Source organism: Crassostrea angulata, chromosome 9, assembly GCF_025612915.1.
Source record: "Crassostrea angulata isolate pt1a10 chromosome 9, ASM2561291v2, whole genome shotgun sequence".
Classification (NCBI taxonomy): Eukaryota; Metazoa; Mollusca; class Bivalvia; order Ostreida; family Ostreidae; genus Magallana; species Magallana angulata.
The window spans coordinates 19,765,442-19,782,777 of NC_069119.1; the positions used below are offsets into that span (position 1 = coordinate 19,765,442).

At 32.5% G+C, this 17,336-nt stretch overlaps 3 protein-coding genes across 4 annotated transcripts in view; 2 read left to right on the forward strand and 1 right to left on the reverse strand.

Moving 5' to 3' along the window:
- The window catches only part of LOC128163038 (acyl-coenzyme A thioesterase 1-like), a 36,181-nt gene extending 18,902 nt beyond the window's left edge, over positions 1–17,279 (forward strand). Inside the window, exons 8-10 of the mRNA XM_052826496.1 lie at positions 3,991–4,192; positions 5,000–5,772; positions 16,253–17,279. Of these exons, the coding sequence (XP_052682456.1) occupies positions 3,991–4,192; positions 5,000–5,145 (348 nt within the window). The 3' untranslated portion in view covers positions 5,146–5,772; positions 16,253–17,279. The remainder of the gene's footprint in view (positions 1–3,990; positions 4,193–4,999; positions 5,773–16,252) is intronic.
- Positions 5,780–14,606, forward strand: LOC128163036 (uncharacterized). 2 transcript variants are annotated; one of them, XM_052826495.1, is made up of 13 exons: positions 5,780–6,184; positions 6,819–6,904; positions 8,730–8,872; positions 9,100–9,277; positions 9,595–9,685; positions 10,229–10,323; positions 10,468–10,570; positions 11,504–11,719; positions 11,814–12,060; positions 12,764–12,841; positions 13,053–13,360; positions 13,580–13,743; positions 14,470–14,606. In XM_052826495.1, the coding sequence occupies exons 2-13, from the start codon at positions 6,827–6,829 to the stop codon at positions 14,473–14,475; spliced, it is 1,707 nt and encodes a 568-aa protein (XP_052682455.1). In that variant the 5' UTR covers positions 5,780–6,184; positions 6,819–6,826; the 3' UTR covers positions 14,476–14,606. The 2 variants fall into 2 exon arrangements, with proteins under 2 accessions (XP_052682455.1, XP_052682454.1); XM_052826494.1 differs by having other exon boundaries at positions 5,780–6,904.
- LOC128163041 (uncharacterized) lies at positions 13,754–16,165 on the reverse strand. Its single transcript, XM_052826500.1, has 4 exons — positions 16,030–16,165; positions 14,660–14,776; positions 14,429–14,566; positions 13,754–14,275 (listed from the first exon to the last, which is right to left on the reverse strand). Exons 1-4 carry the CDS (start codon positions 16,051–16,053, stop codon positions 13,766–13,768), a joined length of 789 nt encoding a protein of 262 aa, XP_052682460.1. The 5' UTR covers positions 16,054–16,165; the 3' UTR covers positions 13,754–13,765.
- Positions 17,280–17,336: the final 57 nt, after the last annotated feature.

Sequence of the window (17,336 nt, forward strand, 5' to 3'; positions counted from 1 at the left end):
ATAGGTTTCGGATGCTGGAGGAGGTTAAGGTTTTTAGAGCTGGTTAAAGTTTTTGAAACAGGTGCCCTCTGATGATTATATCTTAGTTATTGCTTGTCCTAACTTCACCAGACTTCCATGGATGGTGCGTCTTACGATACTGATGCACCAGACAGGCTTGAATGCTGAATCTGAGCCATAGGTTTCGGATGCTGGAGGAGGTTAAGGTTTTTAGAGCTGGTTAAAGTTTTTGAAACAGGTGCCCTCTGATGATTATATCTTAGTTATTACTTGTCCTAACTTCACCAGACTTCCATGGATGGTGCGTCTTATGATACTGATGCACCAGACAGGCTTGAATGCTGAATCTGAGCCATAGGTTTCGGATGCTAGAGGAGGTTAAGGTTTTTAGAGCTGGTTAAAGTTTTGAAACAGGTGCCCTCTGATGATTATATCTTAGTTATTGCTTGTCCTATCTTCACCAAACTTGCATGGATGATGCATCTGGACCTACCTATGGACTTAAAAGACTTGGATGCTGAATCTGAGTCCTAAATTTCAGATGCTGGAGTAGGTTAAGATTGTTGGACCAGGTTAAAGTTTTTGTTGCAGGCGCCATTTGATAGCAATATCTAAGTTACTGCTGGTCCATACTTCACCAAACTTGCATTGATGGTGTGTCTTATGATACTGATGCACCAGGCAGGCTTGGGTGCTGAATCTGAGCTATAGGCTACAGATGCTGAAGGAGGTTTAGGTTTTTAGAGCTGGTTAAAGTTTTTGTTGCAGGTGCCCTCTGATGATTATATCTTAGTTACTACTTGTTCTAACTTCACAAGACTTCCATGGATGGTGCGTCTTATGATACTGATGCACCAGACAGGCTTGAATGCTGAATCTGAGCCATAGGTTTCGGATGCTGGAGGAGGTTAAGGTTTTCAGAGCTGGTTAAAGTTTTTGAAACAGGTGCCCTCTGATGATTATATCTTAGTAATTACTTGTCCTAACTTCACCAGACTTCCATGGATGGTGCGTCTTATGATACTGATGCACCAGACAGGCTTGAATGCTGAATCTGAGCCATAGGTTTTGGATACTGGAGGAGGTTAAGGTTTTTAGAGCTGGTTAAAGTTTTTGAAACAGGTGCCCTCTGATGATTATATCTTTAGTTAGTTATTACTTGTCCTAACTTCACCAGACTTCCATGGATGGTGCGTCTTATGATACTGATGCACCTGACAGGCTTGAATGCTGAATCTGAGCCATAGGTTTCAGATGCTGGATATTGTTTAGTTTTTTGGAACAGGTCACATGTTTAATAGATAATAGTACTATTTCAAACTTGGATAGTTGATTAAACTGTAATCTGAGTCCTAATTTCAGATGCTGGAGTAGGTTAAGGTTGTTGGATCAGGTTAAAGTTTTTGTTGCAGGTGCCCTTTGATAGCAATATCTAAGTTACTGCTGGTCCATACTTCCCCAAACTTGCATTGATGGTGTGTCTTATGATACTGATGCACCAGGCAGGCTTGGGTGCTGAATCTGAGCTATAGGCTACAGATGCTGAAGGAGGTTTAGGTTTTTAGAGCTGGTTAAAGTTTTTGTTGCAAGTGCCCTCTGATGATTATATCTTAGTTACTACTTGTTCTAACTTCACAAGACTTCCATGGATGGTGCGTCTTATGATACTGATGCACCAGACAGGCTTGAATGCTGAATCTGAGCCATAGGTTTCGGATGCTGGAGGAGGTTAAGGTTTTTAGAGCTGGTTAAAGTTTTTGAAACAGGTGCCCTCTGATGATTATATCTTAGTTATTACTTGTCCTAACTTCACCAGACTTCCATGGATGGTGCGTCTTATGATACTGATGCACCTGACAGGCTTGAATGCTGAGTCTGAGCCATAGGTTTCAGATGCTGGATATTGTTAAGTGTTTTGGAACAGGTCACATGTTTAATAGATAATACTATTTCAAACTTGCATAGTTGATTAAACTGTAATATGAATGAATCACAGATGCAGAGCTTGATCTCCATTATCAAGGATGCTAAAAATATATCTTAGTTATTACAGGTCCTAACTTCACCAAACTTGAATGGATGGTGTGTCTTACGATACAGATGCACCTGACAGGCATGGATGTTGAATCTGAGCCAAAGGTTGCGGATGCTGTAGCAGGTTAAGGTTTTGATTGCTAGTGCCCTCTGATGATTATATCTTCGTTATTACTGGTCTGAACTTCACCAAACTTGCATGGAGATGCATCTTATGTATACTGATGCACCTGACAGGCTTGAATGCTGAATCTGAGCCATAGGTTTCGGAAGCTGGATGAGGTTTAGTTTTTTTGGAACAGGTCACATGTTTTATAGATGATAGCTTGCATAATTGATTTAACTATATTATAAATGAAACGCAGAGGTTGCTTCAGATGCAGAGCCTGATCTCAATTATCAAGGATGCTAAAGAAATCTCCTACCTCACTCAAACTTGCTCGATAGATAGATGTGTTTTTTGATAAATGATATAACATGATTCCTATGATATAGTATTGTATGGGATGAAACAATATTGTTTTATATGATACAATATAATATCATATGTAATATTATAAAAAGTTATATGATACGATATGATATTGTATCATTTTTTTTTATATTTTATGTAATGATATTGTATCATGATATCGTAATGTATAGTATTGTATATTATGATACAATATTGTATAATATTATTAATATATTGTATTATTAATTTATTATTTTATCACATGATACTATTACATAAGATATTGCAAAATATAATATTGTATCCTATGATACAATTTTGTATATTCTATAATATTGTATCAAACGATATTGTATAATAGGATATTAGTTTCTGTAATATAGAATTATATCACATGAAATTGTATAATATGATACTGTAATATTATATAATATCGTATCATACGATATTCTATAATATGATATTGGTTTATAATATGATATATTATCACATGAAATTGTATTGTATGATATTGTAAAATATATTATTGTATCATATGATACAATATGTATAATATAATATTGTATTATATAATATTTTACTTTTTCAAACAATTTTGTATCATTTGATATTGATACAATGTTGTATCAAATTATATTGTATCATATGATACAATATCATATTATGTTTTAAAAATGATACAGTATCATACAATATCATACTATATTATACAATATAATGTCATATGTTTTAATGTTATGATGTATTATGTAATATGATATTGTTATATAATACTATTATATTGTTTTATATATTATGATATTGTATTATGTGATCCACTACAATAATGTATAACACAATACAATGTCATATCATACGTTACAATATCATATCTCATCATTGTTTATTATGGTGTGTTATTTTATTATTATAATATGATATTTGTTGTAAATATGATAGGATGCAATATTTAATTTTATATTATTGTATTGATTAACATATGAACATATAATGATTATCATACAATTTTTTAACAGATGATATACGATAATGTGTCAAAACAGAATCCATGAATATCCAAGATCATAAAGTATGATTTTCATTTAATATGATAAAGGTGGTCTCATAAAGGTGAAGTCTCATAAGGGTGATGTCTCGTCTCGGTGAGCTTTGTAATCTGTGATCATTACCTATGTTCTATTGATTAGTTAAGCTATAAACTATCTTTTAGTAAAGTAGAATTCCAATTATTTAAGCTTTGAATTTAAATATTATTTCTATTTCTTAACACATGTAGCGCTCTTCTTTTCAATGAAATAAATATTTATTCATCAGAAAAATGGCCACGATCGTCAAGCCCTGTTTACCTCAGCAGGAACTTGATAACACAACTTTTTCACCCCTACCCCACCCCTTTTTACCTCAATCATGAGTCTCTTCTAACTCACAGAAGTGACTGTACAATATGACAATATGACTTTATTTGCTGACAGGTATGACAATATGACTTTATTTGCTGACAGGTATGGGAGAGTTCGGCTTCGGTCCTGTGTTTTGTTGGGGACGACGACAGGTGTCTGAACCCCGCCATCACAGAACGCTTCATACAGCTGGTCCCCAAGGAACACACACATCGGTTCCAGCTCCTCAGGTATCCGGACACCGGCCACTTTATCGACCCGCCATACTCGCCCTGTTTCCGGACATCGTTTCATGGATTGTCAGGTTCGTACATGTAAATTCATACCAGTCAAGTACGTAATAATTAATAAATTTTGTTAAATAATTAAAATGAAAGGAATGCTCGAAACTCAATGTAAATACATATATGTTATATCGCCTTGACACACGCCTCCTGTTTGATGTTTATAATTTAAAAAAAATAATATTAACGTTTCAGGGGTTAAAGGAGCATGGTCACGATTTTGGTCAAATTTTATTTTTTTGTTTTTATTAATTGCAGTGCTTTAGGAATGCATTTCTAATGATCAAATGAAATTTGGGTGCCAGTCGTTGAGTTTTAAGCAAGATACAGGGCTCACAATTCTTCGTCATGTAAACAAGGCTCGTGCCCTGTTTTTGTTTACATAGGTTCAATATACCAGTAAAAATTCTTTTTAAAAGCTGGTTTGTCTATCTTATTATTCATTTAAAGCATAAATAAACAGTTCCTAATGATTAACACATTTATTTTAGGTCTAAAACTGGAATTTTTACTTCGACATTCGAAATGTAAACAAATGCTTTGTTTACATAGAGAAGAATTGTAAGCTCTGTAACTCGCTTATAACTCATTAAATGACACTCAAATTTTGGTTGCCTATTAAAAATGCCTTACTTAAGCATTGTAAACATTAAAATTGAAGAAATAATTTTTGACCAAAATCGTGACCATGTCCCTTTAAACATGATCATAAGATATTCCATCCTTATCGAATAGAACAACATGTACATGTGATATTAATCACCTTTGTAAGATGCACGTTATGTAATTATAATTAAATGTACATTGATTTTTTTTATTTTCGTTAGGATCCGTGATTGCCTGGGGCGGAAGTCCAAAGGGAAGCAATTTGGCACAGGAAGATTTTTGGCGGCGAACTGTGGACTTCTTCTCCCGTCGTCTGGGGCGCGGGAACGCACGTGGGGTGGTCCCTTACAAGTCTAGTAACCTCTAGATTAAGAATAATTGTTGGACAGTTCAAAATCGTCTACCTGTGAACCAGTTTTTAGGTGAAATAACACATCACTAAATTGCTGACCTCTGATCAAAACGAAATTGCTGACCTCTGATCAAAACGAAATTTAAAAGGATTTTAACAACAGCAATTTGTAACTTACTCCATAGCCGTGTGGATAAAGTGTCGGGTTTGTGATTTGTACATCTGGAGTTTGAATCCCGTTGGGGCTTTTGTTGTTACTTTCTAATAAATATTTATTAATCAGAAAAATGGCCACGATCGTCAAGCCCTGTTTACCTCAGCAGGAACTTGATAACACAACTTTTTCACCCCTACCCCACCCCTTTATACCTCAATCATGAGTCTCTTCTAACTCACAGAAGTGACTGTTCGAATCCCGTTGGGGCTTTTGTTGTTACTTTTGTTGTTACTTACTGAATTCAATTAATTTTTGAGATTTTTTTTCCCCAAACTGCAAATTCTTTGATTATTTGACATATGTATAATTTATTTTTCATTATATCTTTCATAATCAAATAATTTACTGTTGATTTGAGTATCATTTTAAATTCAAACCTTCTGAAACTATGTGTATGGATAATGTTGAACATCAGTATGATTAATGTTTAAAGCTGACATGAATTCATAAAAGGATTCGGCCGCCATATTATTTGACTATCGCTTCTCAGCTGCTACAGGGGTATATAAACCAGTCGACAATGTTACGGTTGGTTGCTTTCAGGTCAAATCTGCCGGTGTATCAATATCGCGGAACGAACCAATACGTATACCGTGCTACACAAGAGTGCAGCATATACAAGTTATACGCAATAAAAAAACACAAATTTTCTCACGATTTATCAAACACGAAAGAGTATTATAATAGCAATCTTACACCTGTGTTCGTTCACGAATCAGCTGCACGTGCCGAGTGTCTAATCGAATACGCGAACCGTCCCTCAAAGTGGAAAACGTTTATCGACAACATATCTCTTCGGACCTGAGACTCTATCCAGTAAAAGGCAAACAAATCCAAGTAAGTAACAACATGCGTCGTTTTTATCTAAAACATTACAAAAGACGAAATAATTTCCAAAGTCCATGCGTTCTCTTCAATGTCAACTTCAACACGCCTTGCGCATGTGCAATATTTACGTTGAAAGTGAAAGTTCTTGTTGATGAGGGAGAGTGTATTATTTTTATGCAAATAAAACACAGACAACCTAACCAAAGCAAGGGACATATAAACAGTTTCTGACGTTTACAATTTGTCAAGGCAAGCGTTATAATGTATGCACGACAATTGATGAGAGAGAGAGAGAGAGAGAGAGAGAGAGAGAGAGAGAGAGAGAGATTGATTCAACCAAAAAAGACATGTAAGCTTTGATGAACAGGAGAAAAAGAATGAATCCACAAAATACATGTAGTACATATTGGACAAATGCCTAAAATATAACATTATATATGTAAAAGCATTGATGTTTCAGAGAGAGAGAGAGAGAGAGAGAGAGAGAATAATTTAGTACCGTATTATAATCAACAAAAGAGTAGACATGTAAGCTTTGATGTCGATGAGAGAGAGAAAAAGAAAGAAAGAGATAAAGGGGTATATACAGAGAGACTTTCTCATTATTTCTTGTATCTAGATCTTACTTTTGTTATTAAAACAGACATTGCAATGGAAATGAATGAAGAGAGGAATGGAGAATTGCCAATGGATTTTGATCATGACCATATAGAACACTGTAATACAGAGGTAAGTAATATTGTAACAACTGCTTGGATTTGAAAACATGACACAACATCAAAACTTTGTGAAAATAACATATCATTCATGCATATTTGAAAGTTCCACATGTATTTATGTGCTATTACATATTTTACTGTTTTATATATATATATATATATCAGGCTTGGGGTAATGCTAAATGTAATGGTAATGCATTGCAATGCATTACATGTTTTCAAAGTAATGCTAGTAATGTGTAATGCCACAAAATTAGCATTACAAGTAATGGTAATGTAATGAATTACTTTCAAAAATCTAGTGTAATGCTGGCATTACTTTGCATTACTATGCTTATTTATGCATGTTCACTTTAAAAAATGTGATGAATAAATGAATAGCTGAAATTGAATTTGATTAACTTTATTATAAAGAAGAAAGAAATAATTCTTGAAATAAAAAAGTTTTAGTTAAAATAAAAATTTAAAATAAAATTTCATTTTTTAATTGTTTATATTACTAGATATAACAACACAGTACTTTCATAACATTTTTATGAGTGTTGTTTTTAAGAGTTTTAAATCATTTAATAAACAATTTACTCCAATTAGTTTGCACTTCAATAAAGATGTGTCAACAACACACTATGCCCCCAGGATAACCTAAGTATCAAAACAATCTATTGTTATAAGAAGTGCTAAACACCCCAATCCCCTTCCCCATGCCATGTCCCAATAGAATAGGGGACAGACATGCACTTTTAAGGCAAAATGAATGCACTGTCCACTGCAAATCAAAATCACTTCCAATATTATAACACATTTGAAAATAATTTCTCTCTCTCTCTCTCTCTCTCTCTCTCTCTCTCTCTGTTGTACATGTATATTAAGTACATTAGTTTTGACTGACAGAAAATACAAGATTCATGCATTTTTTCTATCTTTTCACTTAATTTATCCTAAGATAAAGATTGTCAAACAAATTTTCAGTCCCAGCTTCCACTGCACCTGTATAACGTTTATTTAGTATAGCTGGGAAGATTTTCAAACTAATAGGATGCATGCAGTTAAAAGATGAAACCTTTGAAACTTTGATCATAAAGTGCAACAGCAATCTTTTGTCTTAAAGTGTCCTCAGCATAAAGGAATTCGATTAAAATATATTAAGAAATATAACTGTGAAAAACCCTCTGTCTATAAATAAATACAATTACGGTAAGTGTCCAAAATTATAAAGATTTCTGTTATCTGGGGAAATATTTAGCTTTTTAATAACTGCGACATTATTCCATAAATTGTTTCTATTATGCACGAATTCAGTGTCTCTATATCATATCTGACATTGTATCATGCCAAATGTCTTTTTACTTATGTAATATGTTGTTCATAATGCCACAAGATTATTATATATTGAGCAAATAAAGAATGACTCTTGTATGTACAGTCATTGAATTTGAACCTGATACTGAACATGAACCTGTAGATATGTTAAAGAGTGTTTTATATTTGAAACATTTGCAAAAACTCTTTATTAGCTTTCCTTTTTTAAAACAAAGTAATGGTAATGGTAATGCATTACTTTACTCATGTAATGGTAATGTAATGCATTACTTCAAGAAAATCAAGTAATGGTAATGGTAATTTAATGCCCAAATTCATAAAGTAATGGTAATGCAATGCATTACTTTACAATGTAATTCGCCCCAAGCCTGATATATATATATATATATATATATATATATATATATATATATATATATATATATATATATATATATATATATATATATATATAATCAAAACATTTAAAAAAGGCAACCACTGATTATTTTATTTGATTAAATATTTCCCAACAGACTGAGGAAGAGGTGGACAATTTAATCAGAGGCATATTTGGAGAAGATGATGAACATGCAGATATTGTAGAGGATGATGTGGAAATAGACGAATTACCAAATGCTGAGAGTGACATTGATCCCAATATTTGGAGTAATATTCAGTAAGAGCATGTAGAAAGGCAATAGCTATTATATTAATTAATCAATCATATATATATGTGTTGTTTATTGCTATAAAGTAACACCCCAGGTATCCATAATTGTTTACACATGTAAGATAGTAATAATGTAATTATATTTTTAATATTAATAATATGCTCCAGATTTGAATTTAATATTAAAGTCACAATTTACATTTGTATAAGCAATGCATGTATCTTGTATGCAGGAATGATTCAGAGGAATACCAACATCTCAAAGAAAGGAAGTTTGTTGTGGGAGAAAAGGCCATTCTAGATCTTTTGAAAAGAAGTAGCTGTAAGGAATGTAAGGAACCTGTTGATCCATCAAGTATTACTGAAGGTGAAAAAATTGCATCTGGAATCAAATTCAAGTTTGTCTGCAAAGTAAGTTTTTATTGTATTGATTGATATTATATATTGTGATACATGTATATGAAATGGAATTACCCATTTAGATCCAATCATATTGTCAAATTTACACCATAATATGTTGATAAATGAGTTGATCAAAGCATAATTTGGTTTCTGGTCAAAAGTGTAGGATAGTGTTGTGTCATCTGACTTTTTATGAAAAATGTATTATAAATAGCTTTAGAAAAAAATAGTTATTTTTTCTATTCTAGAAAGGTATCAATATAAATAGCAAGTAATACTTGAATGTTCCTGACCAAATACTTAAAATGTTTAACAATCTTAATTAGAATGGTCATGAAGGCAAATGGATTTCTACACCATTCTATGGTGCTCGGAGTGTGGTGAATATGATGCTTCAACTCATGGTCCTTTTGTCTGGTGAGTATAAGAAATGTTGCAAGGCAATTTTTTAATCTATAAATTAAAATCAAGTACCCTGGGTCTGATTGAAACCTGCTTTTAAAAAATTTGCATCTGTGCTGAGTCTGCTCGGGTTACTCGGGCTCAGCTCTTAGGTCCACTTTATGCACTGCCATGAAGTGTGAGGCAGACCCATCTTTTATCTTATCATCAGGTGTAAGTCTGCTCCTTGTATATTCCAAATACATTCATAGAGACATTTGCTTATTTTCATTTGAGGGTCTGCTTTGAGGGTCTGCTTTTAAAATTGGGGTCTGCTCTGGGTCTGCTTTGGGTCACTGCTGTGTCCTTCACAGACCCAAAGTATACTCTGAACAGATACAGAAAGCAGACTCTTGCTTTGGTATGTGTCTGCTTTCTGTTACATTGAGTCTGCATGGTTGCATTGTAGTGTATGCAATATATAGTTAACTGCTCATGTAACCCTTAATTTAAACCAAATGAATATAAAACTTCTTATTAAACATTCATAACAATTCACAAAGTTGTCTTTACATGCAGGTATGTCATGGGAAAACTTTGCAATGGGAGCAAGTTTCATTAATTTGATAATTGGAAGTGGCAGACATTTCTATGTCATGCAACATCAATACTCAGTAAGTTTTTATTTTAGTCATAATGACTTAAATTTTAACAACATATTTAAATATAGATTAGGATTATTATGGTTAGAAAATAGTCCACATAATTATAACAATATACATAGACTGTCTAGTAAAGTTTTGTATTTATTTATTTAGACTGCCATCAAGAGTTATTTTTTGAGTCACATTGATAAAGCCAGACAATCTCTTGGAGGAATACCCCTTAGTATAGCAGTTGATGTGAGATATGATAGTCCAGGTATCAGTAACATATGCATTATCAATTAAAATTACAATTCTTCATTGAAAATTACAATTTAAGTATGATTTCATACATTAATACATTTTTCATATGTTCATCACATGTGGTCTCAGTAACATATCAGCCTTTTGCTAATATTATCCAACTTATGCAGATTGTACTGTATTTTCTTCCCTTTGTATTTTTTAATTTTTTATCCCCCTGCCAAATATATATATATATATATATATATATATATATATATATATATATATATATATGGGATTAAGTAGGCTTGGAGGTCAACAAATAAACCATCAAATCTACTTAAACTTAGTCTTAATATTTTTGGACATAAACTATTATTTAGTAATTGAAAAAAACGTCATGCAAATATTTCAGCTCTAAAATTTCAAAATTTTATTTTATATTTACCATGAATTTATATAGAAATCTTCATCTTAGGAAAATAATACAGCCTAAAATTGCCACTAACACCCAGCCCTCTTAACTACTTTGATATAAATTAATTTCTCTCTCTCTCTCTATCTCTCTCTCTCTCTCTCTCTCTCTCTCTCACATAAATGCAGGATACTTAAAAGTTTATTTACATATGAGTATATGGTTTAATGTTAATACATTTTTACTATGCTATATGTTACTTTATGCACATTAAATTAAATATTATTTTTTTGATATTTTCAATGTATGTGTATTTGTTAGTTGATTGAACTGAATGGCTAGGATAGCTAGGCCACTGAATTAAAGGAATATGCAGCTATACATCACATTTTAGTAAGCTTTTATTAGAACAATTAATTAGCATATTAAATTGATTTCCATAACAAATGTTGGGAGTATATGCCTTGGTTGGAAAAAAAGGAAGTTGTCATCTCAGGGTAGCATGAAAAATATATGTTACTAAATTTTGTGTAATTTTTTTTAACTTAGGTTTCTCGGCAAATAAAAGTACTGCTGTTTTTATGGACAGTAAGACCCACACCATTCTTCATCTTGAAATTGGAGATTCACGAGAAGTGGACAGACACAGTCCAAGGATGGAAAAAATTTTGGTGGAAAAGGGCTTGAAATACCTGGTACACCATTCACCATTAGTCATATGGGAAGTAATTTCTGATGCCAGCAGAACCATCACTGCCCTGATGAGTAATTATATAATTTATTTACATGTATATCACAAATAACATATACTTATAATACAGATTCAACACTATCCATACTTGTATTTTTGTCATTTTAGAGACAGACCCATTCAAACACCTAAAGCACAGCCTTGATGTATGGCATAAATCTAAAAAGTTAGCCTCTTCATTGGCTGAGCTTGCAAGGAAGTCAGCTTTTAAGGTGTTACTCTACTGGATAAAGCCAATTGTCAACCATTTCTGGTGGTGTTGCAATACATGTAATGGAAAAGTAGATAGATTACTAAAGAGATGGGTTGGAATTCTTCACCACGTAAACAACAACCATGTTTGGCCTGGTGGCAGGTATGAAACCTATACTTTATGGCTCTATACAGACCTATGTATGGAATGAAACTTTTAATCTCAACTATTCTACACCTATAAGTGAAATTATATTATTTATTTATAGATGTAGCATAATGACATAAAGTTGTACTAAATTAAACATTCAAACATATAAATTGCATCAAATAGGGGTATATAAAATTCTAACAGCTATGAAAGTTTTCATATGGTATGACCTTTCAAATTTTAGAAGTATCATATATTGCATTATATAAATAGTGCCTGTTTGGGAGGGTAACAGTTGAAATTGACACAGTGTCAATTTCAACTGTTATTCTCCCAAACAGGCACTATTTATTTTATTAAACTGAATGTCTTAATATAACAGAATTTTTTACTGCTTTTATATAGAAATGATGTGAATTCTTCGCCGAACTGTACATTATGTACGCGCATGTAACAATTCGTTGTGTACCCGTTGCTAAGTGTGTTGCTAATTTTTACGCTAAGGGTAATGGAACGGATTGTCAACTGTGTCTTAACCAATCAGATTTCAGTATTTAACATGAAAGTATAATAAATTTATATACCTGGTATAACCCTTTAATATTTCCAGAATTCCTAGCTGTAATAAAATTGTGAAGGGAAGGCTGGTACATTAGTTATGTTAACCTGCATTTGTTTTGGTTTTGTTATGCTTTGTTATATTATTCGTTACTAGATGTTTTCATCCAGAAACTGCAAATATGGTTGAAAACCATTGGTTGGAAAGAGACTCAGCAGCATTCAAGGAGTTGACGTAAGGGAATTTCATAATTGAAACAACTACTTTTTTTTGGAGATGGTCTACAAATATATATATCCATGTTTATATTTTTTTTAAAGTGGAGGTTTCTCTTCTATGATTTAAACAATCTTAAAAATTACACACCTATTGTTTATTTGTTTTTTTTTAAATCATTTCTTACAAATATGATGTTTATTCTTGATTTTCTAATCATTATTTATAGGAAGATAGTAACAAATAAAGAATGGTGTGGGTCTATGGAATACTATGTCAACTGCCAGCAGACCTGGGCTATTGAAAATTTTTTTAGCCACACACTACTCCACTACTGTCCGAAACGTAATTCATATAGTTATGACTCATACTGTATAAGAAACATGCTGGCAGTATTGGATCATAACCATCATAAGGACAGAGAAGCAGCGACAACAATGGATGGCATTGTAAGTGCCCAATGCCAGGTTTCCAGAAGAACTAAACAATGGGTAGCCTATGAAAGGAAGAAACAAAAGAATTTTCCATATATTGCAGGTTAGATATTTTAAAATGACTGCTAATTTACAAGTCTTCTACCAGTGACACCAAAGATACATTGTAACCTCAAAAACTTGTCAGTAGGTACTGTGGCATGTTTCTTTGAGACAGAATGCTTTTCATTGGAAAAAAAGTGTGCATGAAATAATCCTGACCCATAAATTAAATTTGTCATTAAAGCAATTGCCAAATTCCATAATTTCATCATATTTGTAGAACTCATGGTAGCATGTATGCTTGAAACATATGGAAAATCCCTGTCAACATACAAACAAAGCAATACAGCTGATGCTTTGGATGCAGTTGCCCGGAATTTGGCTGGCAAATCGAATCCGGGTTCAAGAAAGATATTGGGGGACATGAAAAGTAGAAAGAAACAGGTAATTACAATTGATGAATTTTTTATTCTGAATCAGAGTTTGCGGAATGGTATCCTCTGTATAGTCCATTTGATTCCGGGAATCGGTCCCTCACTGTCTTACACACACAGGAAGGGACTGGCACTCGTCTCCTGGCTCCCAAGCGACCATGCTGCCAAAGAATAAAATTCCTATAGGCTTGGTTTCTGAAGGTTGAGTTCCTAAAGCTGGGTTCCTGATTGAACTGATAGCTCCAATTCAAAATGTTAGCAACTTCCAGCACATCATGCCTCAAACACAGATTTTTAAATTCTGTTTTTGAGGTAATGCATGGACGTTGTCCACAGCAGATGTTCATTCGTGGATCAGTAAATACTATACATTTTCCACATGAACATCCTGGAACATTTGAATTGGAGCTACCAGGATCACCAATCACAGGTTCTACTCTATGCTGTCCTATGATAAAGTTTCGCATGACCTCAGGCTCTGCTATTGCAGCTGCTCTAAGGCACCTGCGTAACTCTCCCTCGGACATCCTGTCGACTACAGCCTGCATTGTGGAAAAAAAAGCATAAATGATTAATATTTCATAAAATATCTTCACAGTTTTAAAGTTTTCATAATTTACTTTTCATTTTCTATCTGGATCAAAATAACAATAAATGGAATCAGAAATTTTCATTTCCTCATTTTATTTACCTACCGTCAATGAAACCCTTTCTTCTTCATCTGCTCTATTTGCAGGCATAGCAGCCACTTGGAGATCTTGATTCCGGCTTGTCCCTTGGTCACCTTGAGGCTGATTTCTTGAACTGTTTGCTGCATAGGGATGAATGCGGGACTGTGAAATAAAGAACAGAGGATCAATTGATTATTTATCATTCTGTATTATGAACATATTTGTTTTGAAAACTCATAAGAACTGGTTATTTACCCGGCTTGTTGATGCTGTAATCTTGAATTGACAAGAAGGATTTGCACAATTGTTGCATCCTCTTCGACGGCATTCACAACTCTTGCACTTGCCCCGGTTTTCACATGCACAACATATCTATAAATAAGTAAAAATGATTCTGTTTATATGATTGTAAATTTCATTTTGTGGAAAAAATGAGCATGTGAGGTAATAATTTCAAACTAAATATATAGTTCCAAATACTTTTCTCTTAATTTTAATTCACTCCTTTAGAATATTTAAATTTGTTAACTAAATAATTTGTATTAAAAATTTTACAATGGCATTAACCTCATATTAGAAAAGAGAATACAAAGATATATAATATTATTTTTTAGTGCATATTATGATATCATCTCTGTGAGTGAATGGGTGTATGAGCATACATGCTTGCAAATAAATGAATGTGGGTTTTGGGTTGTTTTTTAATTGATTATAAGTTTTTTCATTAAAGAGAATTAAATGATTATATATGATTTATTTTAATTTCACAACCATTACTGTATACTATGATTGACATATTAATTAATTAATTCATTTTATAAAAGTAAAGTTTATAGAAAGTGATTCAAACTTTTTTATTTTTGTGATTGTTTTCTATTCAAATATATTTATGATTAAACATCAATAAATAATATGAGAACTCCAGGTGCTACATGTTTACTTGAGCAACAATAGCCACAACTGGGATCAAATCTGTTATATACCCGATATGCTAAAATTACCTGGGCAGAGTTGATTTAAGAAAATTATTTTTTTCTTCTTTGAGAAGTTTTTTTATTCCTTTGTAAAAATTTACACCCCCCCCCCCCTTTCACTATGGCCCAACTGTGTCCAAGGAGAATATAATTCGAAAAATCTTGAATCTACACTACCTGAGAATTAAAATTCTCCAAAGATTAACAATGTTTATAAATAAATTTCTCATAAATTACATGCATTATGATTTTTTAAAATTATTACAAAATATTATATGTTGATTTTTTTCTTTATTATAACTAAAAAAATAATATTTATATATAAAAGTTATACTATACTTATCATTTATCACTTTTAGTTAAAAAGTAAAAGACCAAGGCAACATACAGTAAATTTCCTCTACAAAAGAAAAGTTACTGTAGACAAAAGCAACGGAACCTATGTTTTATAAATAATGACTGCTCCCTAGTGAAGCTCTTTCGTGAATAGGATTTTTCTACTTTTCTTTCTATATTTAGAGTATTGCGTGTATCACATGACTTGCACAGGTGTATCGTGTCATCGTGTTTTGTTTCTGGAAATTTATATGTTTGGACTTCATTTGTGTTTTTCAATCTCTTTTATTTGGTGTTTCATTGGATATTACTTACTTGACGTTCTGCACTGGCAGCCATTATTCTTCAGAAAGCGTATCTGCAGTCTATGTGCGAAGCGTCGCGTTTGAATAAAATACTGTATGCAATGGAGCATGAAAGTGCTCTCAGCCTTTTATACCAGGTGTGAGGCGAGAAGCCGAACAATAGAAATCTTCAACTAATATGGCGGCTGTCAGAGAAGAAAGGGGAATAATGCGTATTTATGAATTCATGTCAGCTTTAAAATCAGTATGATTTTTACTTGATTTGGCATGTTTGTTTGTCCTGCTTTTCCTACAAGCGAAATAATAACCAGATTAATAAGAAGATTACGTTTACTATCGTTTTGGTAATATTACGGACCAATGACGTAAGCTATATGATGTCATCAAATGAAACAAAGTCGGAACAAACACCTAATGAAGAGTTTTCATTTATATATAGACAGTAGCATGATTCTTATCCAAATTATTAGGAATTTTAGTATGCAATAGTCGAGGATTGATAAATAGAAAATTAACTTGAATCAAATTGTCATAATGAGATCATCAAATGATCATTTCGTAGTTAACGATAATAATTCATATTACAATGTAACACAAGTGAATTGCAATTTTATTATATGCACACAGTGGTTAATTTACATGTACATGTATTATCCACGATATTTATTATACAAAAGTTGATATTATTTTCTGTAACAAATAATGAATTTAATTTGTAGTATTTTTGTTGTTTATTAATATATTTTAAATCCATATTATTTTAACAAATTTTAATAATGAAAGACATGTACAACATGGGCAGAGGAGGAATTTGTGAATAATAATAATAATAACAATTTTTCGTTTGATTTTAAGTCTGCATTCATTTGTATTCATTAATTCTGTTGTTACTGCACTATTTGGCAATATTTATTTTTTTTGTCTTAAAAACTAAATTGTCCTTAGATATGAATGAAGATAATGGAAACGATTTCCGGCCCGGGTCATCTCCCCTGTCAAGTTACAATAATTTGTTTCCTCAGATAAGCAATGAAGAAACAATTGTATTACCTGTACCTACACCTGTAACTATACACTTTCACAGGGCAAAAGTTTGCCTGGTACATGTAACTGCAGGAAAACATTCATTCATAATGGCCTTCAACTCAACATTCTGGTGTATCGACGGCGTATTATCAATTAACAATTGTTATTTCCATACTTACGTCGACTCGATATATCCCAGTGAACTTGAAATAAAAGATACCACAGTCTGCGTCATCTGTTAAAAATATAATATTATATTTTACTGGAAATGGACATTGATGGTAACCTAGC